The 18,708-nt window shown below is 36.3% G+C and overlaps 1 protein-coding gene across 2 annotated transcripts in view; it reads right to left on the bottom strand.

The window, feature by feature from the left end:
• Positions 1–18,708, bottom strand: part of FBXL17 (F-box and leucine rich repeat protein 17) — a 595,501-nt gene that overhangs the window by 166,926 nt on the left and 409,867 nt on the right. For both annotated transcript variants that reach the window (XM_049857839.1, XM_049857830.1), the window contains one exon: positions 18,542–18,618. In XM_049857839.1, the coding sequence (XP_049713796.1) occupies positions 18,542–18,618 (77 nt within the window). The remainder of the gene's footprint in view (positions 1–18,541; positions 18,619–18,708) is intronic.

Here is an 18,708-nt window from a genome sequence, read left to right on the forward strand (position 1 = left end):
AACAACAACAACAAGTGATTGGCTTAAGACACACCCTGCACTGATATGATCTATTTAACGTAACAAAGAAAACTCTATCCCCAAATGGGATTATATCTAGAGGTATAGAAAAATAGGTGTTAGGATTTACAACACAAATTTTTTGGGTACACAATTCAATGTCAATCCATAACAGATGCCATTGAAACTTGTCATCCATAATCTCAGAACCAATAATAAAGCTGGTGGGAAATACTTGCAGATAGAATTTGTAGCACATTTTATAACACATTCTGGCAATATTTTCTCACCAATAGTTGTATTAACTAGTTTCCAATCCTGTTTTCCCCATCCCCTGTCCCTAGGAGATTAAATAACAGAAATACCTGCTTTAAAAGATGTTCTCATGGAGGGTGGATGAAGCCCTGAAACTACTGCCCGGCGATAAATCTTTAAACCTTAAACCAGAAATATCCCCTGAAGTCATCTTAAAACCGAACAACAGTTTAGCTTAACTAGTAAAAAAGGTCTGCTTTGAGCATTAGGCTCTTTTAAGAACTATCTATATGTGATCATATCTATCTATATGGGAGTTTTTGGTTTTATATGAGATTATGGAATCCTGGTAGCTCAGTGGTTAAGAGCTTGGCTGCTAACCAAGGTCAGCAGTTCGAATCCACCAGCTGCTCTCTGGAAACTCTATGGGGCAGTTCTATTCTATCCTATAGGGAGGGTTGCTATGAGCTGGAATTGACTTGATGGCAATAGGTATGTGTGATTGAAGTGACAACAGCAACTCAAAAAGTTAGATAGGAACCTTAGGGGGCAGTGAATTTTTGTTAATGAGGGAGGACTAACTCAGAAAAGGAGGGTGAGGATGGTTGAATAACTTGAAGGATGTAACCAATGTCACTAAATTGTACATGTAAAAACTGTTGAACTGGTATATGTTTTGCTGTGTATATTCTCAGCAATAACAAAATAAATAAAATTTAGAAGAAAAAGATGTTTTCAAAACTGACAGCTTTTTTCCAAGAACAGTTTGTGCTGGTTAGGGGGTACTAGCTACCAATCTGCTGGTCTTCCCAATACTAGCAATTCATGGAAATGGCAAATTTTAAATTACCTTTTTTTCCTGTCTTTCTGTGTCATTTTAGAGTCATACTGATACAAAAGGTAGAAGCAATATCCTTTGCGATTTTGCTGCCCAGTATTAACTAAGTTTTTCTCTTTCATACAAAAATAAAATGGAAATCTGAAGTTGGTTGTTGCTGTGGCTATGTCTGTGGACTGTGTATAAATCCTGTGTTAAAATTCTGGGTGAGGCCAGGTCTGACTGGACCAGAGGCTGTAGCAGAGGTGCTCAAAGTCAGCATGGCCATCCTGTCACATGGCTTACCCTCTCCATCTCAACGTTAGGAGTAAAATATATGTTTTTTTTTAAACTGTCCTGAACAGGAAAAACAAGAAATATGGTGTGTATGGTAGTTAAATATCTGTCCTATTATAAATAAATATAAGGAGCCTTGGTGGTCCAATGGTTAAACACTAGGCTATTAAGCAAAATGATGGCAATTTGGACCCATCCAGTGGCTCTGTGGGAGAAAGACCTGGCGTTCTGCTTCTGTAAACCTCACAGCCAAGGAAACACTACGGGGCAGTTTTACTCTGTCACGTGAGGTCCCATGATTCAGAATTTACTCGATGGTGCCCAACAACAACAATAAATATAAAATCATTTTAACATGTAAAGACAAGTCTGAAGCTGATCTTAAAATTTCTGCAGTAGGTAAAGAGTTAACAAAAGCTTTTCCCTTTCTGCATGAGCATCTGACCTTTGGTTAACTTCCTAGATCTATTCCCCTGGTAACTCTAAAGTGGAATGTTAACCATGTTATTAGACAAACACTGCTTATAGTAAAAATGACCTCTGATGGGTAGATAACATCTGGCTCATTTGAAAGAAGTATAAATACCCAATGGGGACACCACAACTTTAGATTTCCAGAGTGCATTCTTATAGCTGGACATGTAACTTGCAGGGATGCTAGAAGCTGTGTCTATGACTATTCCAAGAGACATTAGTTCCTGGGAGTATGAGGCTTCTAAGCCAGAGTAGCACTTGTACCTGCCCTATGTGCATCTCATCTTCTTGCATCTGTGCCTTCATCTGGGGGATGAAAGAAGATGCTGGGTGAACTGCAGCCTAGACTGCTCCAAGGTCTTCTACAGAAGAGGACTGACTGATACTGCCTGGCTTGCAAGTTGAGATTCTGATCCTTCACCCTTCTGAGTAGATGCTTCCAAGAGTGGCCTATGACAGCTAAATGTTTAATTGAACCTACCAGGAATCCATATGTTATGGATTGAATTGTGTCTGCCCAAAAATCTGTCAGCTTAGCTAGGCCATGATTCCTAGTATCATGTGATTGTCCACCATTTTGTCATCTGATATGATTTTCCTCTGTGTTATAAACCCTACCTCTACGACATTGATGGTAATGAGGTGGGATTATCAGCAGTTATGTTAATGAGGCAGTATTCAATCTACAAGATTAAGTGGTGTCTTAAGCCAATCTCTTGAGATATAAAAGAGGGAAACGAGCAGAGAGACCATCAAGAAACAAGAGTCAGGAGGACAGCGTCCTTTGGACCTGGGGTCCCTGTGCTGAGAAGCTCCTTGACCGGAGAAGATAGATGTCAGAGGACCTTCCCCAGAGCTGACAGAGAGAGAAAGCCTTCTCCTGGAGCTGGCACTCTGAATTCAGATGTGTAGCTTCCTGGAGTGTGAGAGAATAAATTTCTCTTTGTTAAAGCCATCCCGTTGTGGTATTTTCTATTATAACAGCACTAGATAACTAAGACACCAAGGTAGCCAGGGCACCTGAATGTTTAATTTTTAGTATAATTTTTGGTGTTAGGTCTATGTGTAAGCCAGGATAAGAAACATATGACTAAAGTTATGCAAAAATTAATTTTAATAAAATTTGCATTCATTCATTCAAAAATATTTTAGAAAATTCATCGTACGTGTTCTGTGACAGACTGGAGGGTAGGAAGTAGGCAAATAGGGAACACAGTTAAGTGGCTAGTACAGTTAGCAGTGGAACCGGCACTATTTGAGATACGTTTTGAGGGTACAGCTGCCCTGGCTTGTTAATGGACATAAGAGGAATGAAGAAAAGTGAGACATCAGGGGCATCTAGGTTTTGGCCTAGGTGACAACGTGAATAGTGATGCCATTTACTGACTCAGGAAGACCAGTAGTGGTTTGAAGGCGTGACAGAAATGGTGGTGAAAAACAAACAGCCTTCTAGTCCGCATTTAGATTAGCCCACTGAAAAGGAGGTACTACACAACCCAGTGGGGGAAACAATGCTTTGAAAGTAGTGATAATATGGATCCAGTTTAATCATCAGCATTACATACCTAATTACTTTTATGGGAAACAGGGATGAATAAAGAAAAAAAAGTAGGAATGGCAAAACACAGCTTTACGTGTACAGCACATCATGTGTTAAATTGAAACAACCCCAAAGCTCAACTTCCTTCACTGTTCAAGGATAAAATCCTTTACTGTGTACACACAGGATAAAGGATTTGCAACTATATGGTGCTTGAGGAATACGGTATTGCTGTAATTTAACTCACTGTATGTGGGCTTCAAGATGCACAGTGGCATTCTGAACCAACTTTTAAAGAAAATTGCATGGAATTTTCAAGACATCAGGAGCATTCTTAAAAGTTATGCAGAGAAAACGGATTTTTTATAGTTATGAATTACATTTAGCACTGCCAGATTGCAGGGAACTCTCTTTTTGCTGCAATTTGGTTGGAATTACTGTTGACTAAGTTTTAATTTAAATTTTTCAGGATTTAAATGGAAGAATATAGGTCACTGAATTTTCATTCACTGTTTAAGTATTACTACTGACAGAAAGCAAGCTTTGTTAGTGAGGGTCCAATTTTGGCCCTGCAGTCCATCTCTACTGTAGTAGTTGGGAATCGAGTATGTGTTAGAGAGAATAATTTGGCTCTCAGTCAGTCAATCAGTGGACTGAACACACAGTTAGAAACCTGCCTAACACAGAACAGAAGCTCAGTTGAGAAAATCCTAAATGTATTTGTGAGACAGACTCAAGTCCACACAAGTCATATGTTACAATCACAAGCTGGAAGGGATTCGATCTTTCCTAGCAGGTTGTAGATTTAGATAGATTTGTAATAGGCCAAAAATACACTACACAGCTCCAAAGGCTAATTCTACAATTTCCAACTGGTTTTCTAAAGTTGGGGGAAAACAGGCTAAATATTTGGAAAGCCTACTACTGATAAAAAAAATTTACAGAGCCTTGCCATATGCTGAGAAACCTTGAGTAATTACAATAGGTTAATTCAAGTGCTGTATTTTAAAATAACTAATTTAAAAGTATATGGTATGTGTGCTATTAAAAACAAAGGCTATTTCTTGAATAAAGATTTAAAAAATATATTTTTTTTCCATAAATCGGACAGACTAGATTTCAAATCAACAGTCTACCTAGCAAAAGATAAAAGTGTGAGCTCTGTGAGAGAATCGACATAATTAAGGAATGGCAGTGCCTTTCCACATACTTTAAGTGTGGGTGGGGGGTGGGGGGCAGGGGTTTCTTCAGGATTGTGCTCTTTTTTTGGCTTATTTGTCCTCAAGAGCTCCCAACTCTTAAATCAGTGTTTTCCTCCAAAGAATGACAAAGGTGATGGATGATATTAACCTGTGTTAACACTCACTCATGCACATACCCTGAATTTGCTCTAACTCAAAAATACTGTGGAAGTAAAAGAACATGATAGAAATCTGGGAGGAATATGCACATGGAAAATAGGGAGCTGGCCTTTAAAGTAATACAATGTGCAAGCATGTAAATCACTAATAAGACTACACTGTTAAGTATCACCAAAAAGCCGTGACAATAAATAAACCACAAAATTACACGCAAATTTCAGCAAGCTTGCTAAACTCACCCGTCTGCCACTTAAGAAAATTTTCTCAGAATCCAAGTGAGTGAAAATAAGATATCGCTGAATCTATTCTAATTTATAATTTTTAGGAAGTAACTCATTCTCAAACCTTGATTGCAAGGTGTGTTATAATAGCAAAATTGAAAACGAAGCTTTAGAGGATTTCACCTAATTTCTTATGTAAACCTGAGCAGAAGGAATGATTCTCAGAAAAAGCCAAGTACATTTGCCTGAACATAAAATAGGACTGATTGAATTTCAAACTCATTTATTTTGTAGAGTTGAAATTTTAAGTTCCTTATTACAATTCAAGATTGGCTTGAATCTTATTTATTATTAAAATACATATATCGTATATCATATACCTGAAGTTGTAATATATATTTTATTTGATATATGTATTATTCTCATTCATTTCAAAGAAGTTAATTGGTTACTATAGGATAGAAATAATTTTAATTTTCAAATATATCCTCCTCAAGCATGTTCAGAAAGTGTCATTCTGATGACTTCAAGCTGATGATGAGATCTTCCTACCTGAGTGCCTAGTCCTCAGTACATCAGAGGAGCACCTCTGGACTTCAAACCCTCAAAATGTGACCGTCCAAGGCTGGGTTTAGAGAGACTTTCAAAAAGAGAGCAGGGAAGAGGTTGGATCTTATTAGTATATTATCATGATTTTAAATCTGATAGTAGAACAGAAGAATCCTTTATGAGAGGAAATAAAATATCTTCCAAGGAAAACTGGTTTCTTGGAGAAGCTCCTCAAGCTATATGTGAGGAAAGGGGACAGTAGGAAGAACACAGAAATGGGAAATTCAGCCCAAGAAAGAGATGGAGATGATTAAAAAGATACTACAATCATCAATCATTAAATAGTATTTAGCCAATTTATACATAATTTTTTCTTATGCTTCTAAGAATTATTTATCTTACGAAAGCATCTTGGCAAGCAAAATTTACATTATATCAGTATAAAGGTAGTTCATTTTTAAAGGCTGCATATTTAACAAATAAAGAAATGCCATAATTCCCTGAATTTGTTTACTCCTCATTTCTAATTTTTTTTTTTTAATCTCCTTTTCTCTGCCACACTCAGTCATTCTCAATGAAAGACAAGTCGCTTTCAGGCATTCGGCACACACTGCATCTAGAAACACGTTGGCTGGATCAGACATGTCAACTCAATACAATTGTTTGAAAAGTTGAAAAGTTCAAACTATTTATTTAATGTCATGCAGATATACTCAAGAAAAGAAACACATTTGACAGTTAAATTCTAGGTGATTGTATCTAACAAACCCAAGGAAATGTTTTAGGATAAGGGTTAAAATTAACAATATAATATTTAAGTTAAAAGTAAGTTTGATTTACTTAATTAGAAATTAAATGAACAAAACTGCCTTTTTTGCTTCAGGAGAAAGTTCCATTTAATAGCTATCCTAAAACGAAATCACCTCTGTCAGACACTCCTAGCCCAAAGACATGAGATAGAAGGAATATTGACCCTTTATTTTATAGGTAATAAGATCAATATCTGGGATTCAATGATTCTGGGAAGGTTGGCACCTTCTACCTCTGGAAGAACTATGCCGTTTTTGCACCAAGGAAATTTACCAGTTTCTATTCTTGAGCAGGTCATTCACTAACATATCTAGTTCTTACTCAGTAAGAAAGTGAACTGCAGTAGTGTTTTACAAATTGTTGATTGTCCTAGTAAGTAATGAAATCAATTTAGTGAGAGTCAAACAATCACTTTAAAACCAAAACTGAAAAAACAAATCAGAGTGTATCATACTGTTTAAGTTAGAGATATACATATACATATAATGCAAAACTATTTCTCATGGTGGGATAAAGAAGCATGCATGCCCTTGAAAGAAATTACGTAAGACTACACAATTAGAAAACTTTTCTATTTATTTCCAAATGGCTGGGTCCAAGACATCTAATATCAGCATTTACTTAAAATAAATGCAGAAAATTTGAGATAAACAAAATCAGAAGGCAATCTCCAGAAAGTTGACGAAGTAACTTTTTTTTTTTTTTAATTGCTTCTTCTTATGCCAATCTTTAACTTCTTCAAAAGCAGAAAATGTTGCTGGTGATTAAGAACGTGGCAGATATAAGGAACTAGAAGTTTTTAGTGTACTGGGAATTCTTGAATAAGGATGCTCTAAAACCCAGGAGGGCAGATGTTGCTGTCTAATAATGAGAAGGTTGGACTTGTGATAAAGTAAACAACAGGTTTTAAGCTGGAAGGGAGAAAAAAAAAGGGCAGAAAATAGAGGGACATAAGGCTCTGCGTGGAGAATAGGCTTAGAAGACGTAATTTGCAAAAAAAAAAACAAAAACAAAAAACTAATCCATCATTAAAACCAGGGTTCTCTACAAAAATGGCTGATTCCATGTCTACAACATGAAACACACAAGGCTAGCCTGAATATTTTGACATAATTGGTCCATGTCAAGACGACTCAGGAATCAACTTGAAATTCTTTTTTTAAGTGGCATAGTGGTTAAGTGCAACAGCTGCTAACCAAAGGATTGGCAGTTCGAATCTGCCAGGTGCTCCTTGGAAACTCTATAATGCAGTTCTGCTCTGTCCTATAGGGTCGCTATGAGTCGGAATTGACTCGACAGCACTGGGTTAAGATAGCATAATTTGAGTATTAGTTTTAAAAAAAGTTACTGCAATGGATTGCCAAGTTTATGATGACAATTAAACAACAAGAATAAGAGTAACTCCTGATTGGTTGGGTGCTGGAAACCAACTGAATATTTTGAAAACTGCCTTTCCTATATATAAATTGAACTCAAGTAAACAAAAAGTTGAAGAGAAAAGTTGCTCTTTCTATAATGAACTCCAGCTAATAAATGAAAAAGGAAAGATCTTCCCAAGAGGCTTAGCCCTATCAGTATTAGTGGATATAACCATGAGAGCCTAATCAATGATTTTTAATGTTTGTATTATGCTTTGGATGTTACTATCATTTTCTAATGGAAACCTTGGCAGATGTTTGTTTTTCAAAATAAATCAGATGTCGAGTGCCTTAAGAATGCTAATCAATCAGTAAATAGTGAAGTAGACTTAATCGAATATCAGCTGGCAAGGGCAAAATTATCTCAAAGAGAAGGTAAAACCATAAGACTGCTTGTAAGTACAGAAATATGGTTTGATGTTTTAGAAGAAAGGGATACAGCTCTTGGGTTTTTCCTCCCCAATTTTCATGCGATCTCAAAAAATGAGGAGCTCTAAAGCACACAGAGGAGGCAGAGAGTAAAGCCACATTGAACAGAGATTCAATCTTGACTTCTCAGAGACCATCCTGGAGAGGCTCTCCCAAAGAAGAAAGGCAGATGATGACACAGAGGCCTGGGAACTTCTAAATTCAGGTTAAGGAAGATGAACCTGAAGAGAAAAATTGCTTATATTTTTGAGAATGGTACAATTATGTGTTTCGAGAAATATCTGTACCTTTAGAAGCTACTATGAAATTACTTCATTCAAAATTACTTTAAAATGACCATTTAAATGAAGAAAGCATTTCTATATGAACAGCAGAAGAATCTGAGAAATATTTTGACACAATCCAGTAAAAATCTGGAGAGGGAAGATTTTAGTTCTAGCTTTCCTAATTAATTAAAACCTCTCTGGACCCAACCTCCCCATCTAATGAAAAGGGGGGGTCATGGTAATATTTATGCTTCTTTCATCAGTTTGTTGCAATAATTTAAAAAGAGAATGTGAGAAAAAAATTAACACATAAAAAGTATATAGTTTTTAAATAAAAAAAATTTGTTGAATATATGAATGCATATTGAATATCAGTGTTCCTCTACCTTTCAGCCTGGGAACACTTAATCATGGCATACAACTTCTATTTGGTGTCAGCATATCAAAGTCATAGCGATTAAACACATTAAAGCTATTAAGTTCTACCCAAAAACCAAGCTACTAATTAGATCTCATGGGATAGCTGCTTTGTGACATTGTTTCTTTTATACATAAAAACCCAGTGCATACACAGATGGATGATTATGTTATTCAGTTATATTCTTTAAGCTATGACAACTGGATAAATCCAATATAGCTTTGCAGTACTAAATACTCCTAAGCATATCACAAATCTATGAACGATTATGTAAGAGACTCTTACAGAGAAAAGTCATCGAATGTAGGCTCTGGAGCCAGATGAGTTAATAGTGAATATATACCATACAATTACTCACAAACTAAATAAATCTGAGCCTTTCCAGGCCTCAGTTTCCACATCTGTAAACCTGAATATTCATCTTGTTGTTAGCTGGTGCTGAGTTCGCCCCTACACATGGCGACCTCAAGTGTGCAGAGTAGACCTGCTCCACGGGGTTGTCAAGGCTATAACCTTTCAAGCAGATAGCGAGATCTGACTTCTGAAAGCACTTCTGTGTGGATTCGAACGTCCAGCCTTTTGGTTAATAGTCAAGCGCTTGATCATTTGCGTGACCCAGGGAATATTAACAGCACCTACCTAAAATGGGATGCCAAGGGGCTTAAGAGCCCTGCTGGTGCAGTGGTTAAGCCCTTGGCTGATAACGAAAAGGTTGGCAATTTTAACCCACCAGCTGCTCTGTGGGAGAAAGATGTAGCAGTCAGCTTCCATAAACTTTTACAGCTTTGCAAACCCTATGAGGCAGCTCTACTCTGTCCTATAGGGTCTCCAGGAGTTGGAATTGATATGATGGCAATGGATTTTTTGGAAGCGGATTAAGTAAATATTGCCCACAGAAAGCAATAAATGTTAGCTGTTCTATCATTAAGGAGTCTTGGTGGTACAGTGGTTAAGAGCTCGGCTGCTAACTAAAAGGTTGGTGTTTGAATCCTCCAGTTGCTCTGTGACAGTCTGCTTCTGTAAAGATTACAGCCTTGGAAACCCTACGGGGCAGCTCTACTCTGTCCTATAGAGTTGCTATGAGTCAGAATTGACTTGAGGGCAAGGGGTTTGGTTTGATTCTATTATTTTATTATTGACATGAAGCTTTACATTTTACTTTTTTCCAGTTGAGCTGGATATTTGCTTAGTAGTTAGAACCCAGAGTGGTGTTTCTTTTTATATAATATATGGTAAGTGAAGTTGTTGCCATGGGAATTGTGAATAAGACAGGAAAAGTTGAGACAAAAATTGGAACCTACCATGAATTTTCAACTAGAGTATTTTCATAAAGTTTCTTCAGAATTTGCCTGTGTGTGCACGTAATCACTTCGGATGATTTCTGTTCTTTCTTTAGATTAACCGATGCATACAAACTCATCCATTCAGACACCTGTTCTTCCTCTAGCTTTTCCCAGGGCTGTACTACCTCAAACGGCCTTCCTTCTCTTCTCTGTCCACCCATGCTTCTTGCACAAATCCTTCCCCAACTATTTCAGTCTGTGATGATCCTGTCCTCTCTTAAGCACTTACATCTCATAGGACCTGTTTTTTATTTGACACTGTCATATTGCTTAATATGTTAGAAAACTTTTCACTGCTTATGTCTTTTTTTTTTTTTTTCTTTAACAGGATGCACTTCTCATCCATCTCTGTATTCTACACAGAACCCAGCCAGGAGCATGCACACAGTAAACCACAGAATAAACATTTGCTGAATGAAACAAAAAACCAGTCCAGAATCAATCCCAGGATTAGAAAAGAGTTTAAAGATTCTATAGGCCAATTCCTTACCCAGCGCTTCCATCTTTCCACGTTCCCCCAAAAGATAACCTCTGCATGACTACCTCTAGTAACAGGGAATTTACTACTACTCGAGACGTCTAGTTTTAAGAAGTTATAAGCATTAGGAAGTCATTTCTTCTGTGGGATACTGGGAAGCCAGTATTATTGAAATTATCTTGATGTTCATTTCAATTCCCTTGAGATCTACTCATCACTGATATAATACTGATAATGATAATAATAATTGTATAGATATTATTACACAGTGCAACAAAAACAAATGTTTATTTCTGCATACGAGTGTACTAAGCAATGAGGGTTAAATATAGGAAGGCTATAAAAATGATTCCATATGTGATTTGGGACAAATTTCTTTTACCTGTAATAGAACTCCTTCACGAGATCAACATTAAAAAAAAGCTAATCAAAATTAATTATTTAATATATTTTAGAAATGCTAAAAGTAACTGAGGAATGTTGGAAAGTTAATGTTTTAGATGATTCCATTAAATATGAAAATTTAGTATTTAGCTATAAAAGCAAATTAATTTGAGCCAACAATACTGAGAGGGGCCCTGGTGGAGCAGTGGTTAAGCACTCAGGAGGTGTAGGAAAGTTGTAAGGTGTAGGAAAGGGATAAGCACACAGAAATAGGTTCATCAGTCTTTTAAATGTAGGTTAGAAGATTTCTTAATAAAAACTATTATATATGAAGCTAAAATTACCCTTTAAATGTGTTATGGAACTATTTTCTTGAAGATATATTTTAAGAAGTCCTCAACAGATTTGAGATACATAGCTTATTATGGAAAGACATAGTTTACGTAATAAGCGTTATAATTGTTCAGTCCATTTATTTCAAGTTGCATAGCTGTAGTCTTGGTATGACCTAGGAATTAAAGAAGAAACTCAACAATTTCTTTGCTATTGAGCAAAGAAAAGCATTTAGAGGTTATAATACCAAATTTTTGATGAAAAATCATGATCCTTACTGAGAAAAAAATTAATAATAATACTTGTTAAATACAATAGAAGTATAAATCCAATAGTGGGGAGCTTCAAGGGTACAAATAAAGAAGTAGAAGTAAAGAGAAATAACTTTTAAAATGGACATATAAACAATGGCAGTTTACAACAATAGGAGATTTAGCAATTTAGTACTATTTGCTAGAAACAATAAAAGCGATCAAATGGAGAGAAAGCATGAATAATCAACAGTAAACAACAGGACATTCTTTTTAACTTGCAAATGTATTTTCTAAAGTTCTTCTCTCTTACTTTACAACCATTTAAGTTATTCCTGCTTACAAAGGGGGTCAAATCTTACCCAGCAATTTTCGAACAGTTTAAAATACAATTTGAAAATGAAAAAAATAAGAGAAAATCTGGGATTTAATTTTAAATGGAACATCATTATCTGTACTGAATACCTAACAATATGAAAAATAAGTTATAATAAAGAACCCAATTTTTTTATATAGGATTTTTTTTCTTGAATAATTTATCAGTTTGGCAAGAAAAGATGAAACTACTGTTGACACTGGTGTAACGCAGTATGCTTTCTTAAGCTTCTTCAGTGTGTTTACTTTGATAATGTATCCCAGATCCTAATTTGGATTAACTAACAAACAGCTAAAGATGTCTGGGGTCCCAAGAAGAGGTAGGGGATGTATAACCTATTAATCTTTCAATAGCATTAGAAGGTCAACAAGGCTGGGGTGAGGCATGGGTTACACCAAAGCAAAGATTAATGTCAGCAGGCCACCCCCTGCAATTTTTCTTGTCTGGAAAAACCAGATGTGTTCTTTTTGTTTTTTCCTTTAATAAACAGTCTAGCCCTATCTCCTGGATCCCACCAGAATGAAAGCTCTGGGAATGCAGAAACTATACAGCTCCTGCATCTAGTACATAAACCACTAAACCCACTGCTGTGGGTACTAAATCAACATTTGTGGACAGAATAAATTTATGTGTGTGACATGGCAGGTCGACTAAAATGACATCTTAAATGATAACCATGGAACCAGTGACCTTCTTGACTTGGGAGACTGCCCAGAGCAATTCAAAAGCTTTTGCGGCAAACCATGGGATTGTTAAAAAGTCCCAGATTAGGCAGAAGAGCACTGGTAGAAGCAGAATACTCAGTAGCCAAAGACAGCCCCAGGAAAGCAGCCAAAAGCCAGTGCGAGTGACAGAGGAGCACGTGGGGCAGCAGGGTGAGCCTGCGACCTTGTAGTCCTCCAAACTGTGAAGTCAGCAGTTGAGTGCTTACCACCCTCTTTAATTAAAGGTTATTTGATAACTTGAGAAGGGAAGCAAAATGATATCCTGTAGCGTGAATTTCTAGGGCCCTCAGGAGTTGTGAAATCAAGAGTAATGTGATAATATCCCAGAAAAAAACCTGGTTCCTTCTTATAAACACCCCCTGACAGAACTGTTGCACTGGTAACAGTCACTATGGAGACACTAATTAATGGAGATAAGCAGTTAATCCGCCCATCTCGGTTATTAGAACACTGCATGTTCTATGCTGCACAGCCCATGAGAAAGAATGGCTGATTTCTTCTCCGTGTCTTCCTATTAATCCTAAGGATACACTTTTCCAAAGGAGGAGACTTTTTAAAAGAAATTTTCGAAAGAAAAAAAGTTTTGAAGTAGAGCAGAAAGGTAGGCTGGAAAGTACTAGCTAACAAATTATCCCAAGAACAAAAGAAAGCATAAAGCCAGCCAAGAGGAAAGTATCTAAATAAAAATGAAGGTGATATACAGAAGAGAAAGGGGAGAAACCTATAAAGGGAGGCGAATTACAGGTTTTAAACGTTTTGCTCTTCATTTCCTACTAATAAGAATCTGATTTAGGTAGCTTAGGTATGGAAATCAACTAGGCAAGTATAGATTAATATAGATCAAGCTTCTAAATAATAATTCCCACAAACAGGAAAGCCACACTTGGAGGAAGAGGAGGGTCGATTCTCCTTCAGAGAAAGAGAGATAATTCTATTATTATAAGAACTACCAATTATCGAGAGTCCACTAGGCCAACAGCCACTACATGGGAGTTTCATATTCATTTTCACTAATTTATGTGCTATTGATTATCATGACAAAACTAGAAGGTTAAGTAACTTGCTCAAGGTCATAAAGCAAAAAAGACTAGCAAAGCTGGAGTTGTAATCTAACTCTCTGACTCTGGAGTTCAGGTTTTTTCCACAATGCTGCTTATAATATATATTTGTTCAGGGATAGAAGAGTGGCAATATTAGATTTCTCTTCAGAGAACAATTTCCTAAGATTATATTTTCCATTTACTTGTGCCTGAATTATTGATTTGTTTATAATTGCTGTCTTTTACTATAAAGATCTATGTTCAATTTAAGAAGTAAGAAGCCTATTAGAATGATAGTTTTCTTTGTGATAATCATAAATCAATTAAAATGAACATAAATTCATAACAGCCTGGCCAGGTGTTGCTAAGTACTATAATACCACATTCAACATCTGTGATAATCTTGACAAAAATTACAAACTATATGTCAGATGAGCTTCTGTTTTTGAATCAATTTGTCGTTGTTCTTAGGTGTTGTTGAGTCAGTTCTAACTCATAGCAACGCTCTGTACAACAGAACGAAATGCTGCCCGGTCTTGTACCATCCTTACAACTGTTGCTGTGTTTTGAGCCCACTGTTGCAGCTACTGTGTCAAACCACCTCGCTGAAGGTCTTCTTCTTTTTCACTGACCCTCTACTTTACTACATATGATGTCCTTATCCAGAGACTGGTCTGTCCTGATAACAAGTCCAAAGTACATGAAACGAAGTCTCACCATTCTCTTTTCTAAGGCATATTCTGGGTGTCCTTCTAAGACAGATTTGTTCGTTCTTCTGGCAGTCCATTGTTTATTCAATGTTCTTTGCCAACACCACAATTCAAAGGCATCAATTCTTTTTCAGTCTTCCTTATTCATTGTCCAGCTTTTGCATGCATTTGAAGTGACTGAAAATACCATGGCTTAGATCAGGCTCGCCTTAGTCCTCAAAGTGACATCTTTGTTTTTTACTACTTTAAAGAGGTCTTTCGCAGCAGATTTGCCCAATGCAATATATCGTTTGATTTCTTGATTGCTGCTTCCATGGGTGTTGATTATGGATCCAAGTAAAATGAAATTCTTGACAACTTCAATCTTTTCTCTGTTTATCATAATGTTGCTTATTGGTCCAGCTGTGAGGAATTTTGTTTTCTTTATGTTGAGATCTAATCAATACTGAAGGCTTTAGTCATTGATCTTCATCAGTAAGTGCATCAAGTCCTCTTTGCTTTCAGCAAGCAAGGCTGTGTCATCTGCAAATCACAGGTTGTTAATGAGTCTTCCTCCACACACTTCTTCATACAGTCCAGCTTCTCAGATTACTTGCTCAGCATACAGACTGAATAAGTATGGTGAAAGGAAACAACCCTGAAGCTCACCTGTTCTGATTCTAAAGTATGCAGTATTCCCTTGTTCTGTTTGAACGACTGCCTCTTGGTCTATGTAAAGGTTCCACATAAGCATAATTAAGAATTCTCATTCTTCTCAATGTTATCCATAATTTGTTATGATCCACACAGTCAGATGCCTTTGAATCAACGCATCCTGTAAGGACCTTCAAAAACCTTAGTATACTCTACTGAAAGCATGTACATACATAATGCCTTAGAAAAATGAGATTTGGGGTAGATTAACTAGCTTGAATATGAGTAATGCAATAGGAAGTAGAATTATGGAATACTCTCTTGAAGGATGAAATCCGTAAGGTATCAAGTGTACATCGAAATGTATCATCTCTAACCAGCCTCAATAATCAAAAAGTACTACACAATATGTTTCTACTTTCCCAGTTAAAGAAAGAAAAAAAAAAAAAAAGACATCTGTTTTTCCATACCAGAATTTATAATTAACACAGGGCAAGAGGACACAGGAGGCTTCCCTGGCACAGCAGTTACCTCCAATGACATGCTGTTCCTCTGGATACAATGAATAATCCTTATCACTGTCTTTTTGACAAATATTATTCATGTGTTATTGGCACTGTACCAGGGAAAAAGAGATGAGATGAGCTGAGCTTTCAGTAACTTGCTTTAATTTTATAATCAAATAGCAATTACAGTACAATCTCATAAACTATCAACCTTTTCCCCCTTCCTCAATTATGCTCCAATATTGTAGAGAACATTGTAGAGAACAGACGCACAGAAACTTTTACCACGAACCATATGAATACCAAAAACTCAGGAAAGAAGGAAGGGAAATGAGGGGGGTTGGGGGGCAAAGGGCTTGAAACTTGGAGAGAATGAGGTAGGAGAAAAACTGTTATATTTCTCCTCACCATGGGGATAAAGCCCCCAAAATATACATTTCTGGTTCCTCTGAAATAAATAAAAAATCTGAAATGGACTAGATTAATTGTTTTCAACTCTGGCTGAATAAACATGAGCATTACTTATGCAGCTTTTACAAAACCATTGCCTGAGTCCCATCTACTAGAAATTCTGATTTAAATTAGTCTTGGATAAGGCTCAGGTATCAGTATGTTTCAGAAGCACCTCAGCTGATTCTAATGTGTGACAGGGTTGAGAACCTCTGGCCTAAATAATCCAGAGATGCAAATAAATATAAACCATAGGGTTTTAATATAGTTCTCACCCCTCCAAGGAAAAAAATTCTAAAAATTTAAAACACCAGAACCATAAAAATATCACTAAACAATAGCAGCAGTAACAACAGCAAAACCAGTTTCCAAGAAAAGGAAAAGAAAGGGGATAGAAGAATTTTGTTTGACCCTTCTCTCTATCCTCCTTTTGTAGGAAGGTGAAGTTTATCAGCAGTACACACTGTGCTAATTACTGGTTAACCTGGGTGCCAGGTACACACAGGAGCAAGAAGTCAGGCATTAATTCCCCAGTTTACCAATGAAGAAACTAAGCAACAGGGATGTGAAGGAGCTTCCCTAAGCCAAAGAACAAAGACAGAAGTTGATTCCAGATCTTCTTTTCTAAGACCAGTGATGCTTTTCCTCCTGCTCCATCTCTTCTAGAACATTTCTTTGCATTTGCTAACTTAACAGATATGTTGCTGTGCACTAGCTTTGTTACGTGACAGGTCCCTGGGAGTAGAGTATAATTTTGGCAACATTTTCCACTGCAGAACCTCAAAGAGTTCATTATAAGGAATTTAATCTATAGTTTCTGGCTATGAGCAATTTGACAATTGGCAGCAAATAGGTAAAGGGGGGGGAATAAAAAATAAAATAAGATTGGAGAAGCAGGGACGGGACTGATGTTAAAGAACCTTGAGTGCCAACTAATGAGTTGGAATGAATATACAAGTTATTTAACAAATCTACCTGTACCTAATACATGCCCTATGCACAGCAAGGCAAACCCTCTAAGATCTAGACAAACCAAAAAACCTGTTGCCATCAAGTCGGTTCCGACTCATAGCAACCCTATTGGACAGAGTACTACCCCACAGAGTTTCCAAGTAGTGCCTGGTGGATTTGAACTGCGGACCTTTTGGTTAGCAACCATAGCACTTAACCACTACGCCACCAGGGTTTTCAAGACCTAGACAGTAAGGAGATGTTAAAGGTTTTGGGGTATGACAGTATCAAAGTAGGTTTAATATACCATCCATAAAACAAACCATGAGGGAAGGAAAATACAGCAAAACGCCCATTTTGCATGGTAGAATTAGTCGGGCGGGGGCGGAGGGGTGGTAACAGAAACATTATGTATAAATCCATATAAGACACATTTATCATTCTAAAAAAATAACCTCTGAAAAGAAATTAGGGTTATTTTTAACTCTTCTTTTATGCTATCTTTTATTACAGCATTAATAGTGTTTTTCCAAAAGATGAATTTAATAAATGATAAAACGCAACCCTCTCACTCAGCAGATGGTCAGCATGACATCCTGGGACTGGTGGCATTTATCAGTGTATGCTGAAGCTAACAATAAGAAAAATTAATAGATTATCAATGCCCCTCAAGGTAGAAAGTATATACGCAGTTTCAAATAAACAAATTAAAAAGTTAGAAAAATGTCTTCTATAAAGCCAAAAATCTGTCTAAAACTTTATATTTAGATTAAATACATAAATTGATGAGAAAAACCTATGCAAAGCTGAACAAAAAAAGAAAAGCTAGGTTATTTTTGTTTATTATTCCCAATAGGACAATTTCGTATTTTTTATATTTTTATAAAATCTCTTGCTTTTCTACACTTCAAAAAGGGAAATTGAAAATTAAGATAATATAAAATCTTATAAATGTATAAACTTTACTTTTTATATATCTAAGCATGGAATTTCCCAATGCTTTAAAAAAATCTAAAATATTAAGAGTTTGACATTTAGAATGTCAGCAAGAGTGCATCTGACATGGCATTAAATTAAAGAAATCAACTCAATGTAATAATTTCCTTAGTTATATTTATTACATCAAAAAGTTAGTTTAGTTATATTTGTTATATCAAAAAGTTAGTTATATTTATTATATCAAAAAACGGTATTTATTTTCATCAGCTAGCTCTTTTAGCCAGTGTCAGCGTGTCAGCTCTTTTTGATCCAGTGTCAGTGTGTACATGTGTGCACGCTACGCAAGCGTGTATGGTTGCATATGGCAATAAACTGATATGCATACCCACTTTACTGTGGTTCTTAGTCTCACTGATTTCTTGATTTTTTTTTTGGTATAATCAGAATTAGCACAAATGAAGATAATCTCTAGGAGATAGGGGTTCTCAATTTCTTTGAAAAAAACCTTTCAATTTTTTACAATTTTTTTATTCTTGGAAAAGATTAAGACAATGGTTTATTACATACCATAATCTGTGATTTTACAGGACACCAGATACAGCTCTTTCAGGTTTTGTCCTTCCTTTGCAATGACCTCTACACACCTGAAAAACACAAAAAAACAGTGAGTTACTCTAATGGCGTTTCAAGTTAAGTTAGCAACAGCTTGGCCACCACCCTAACAGGAAGAGGTC

The sequence above is a fragment of the Elephas maximus genome, chromosome 2 (assembly GCF_024166365.1).
Source record: "Elephas maximus indicus isolate mEleMax1 chromosome 2, mEleMax1 primary haplotype, whole genome shotgun sequence".
NCBI lineage: Eukaryota > Metazoa > Chordata > Mammalia > Proboscidea > Elephantidae > Elephas > Elephas maximus.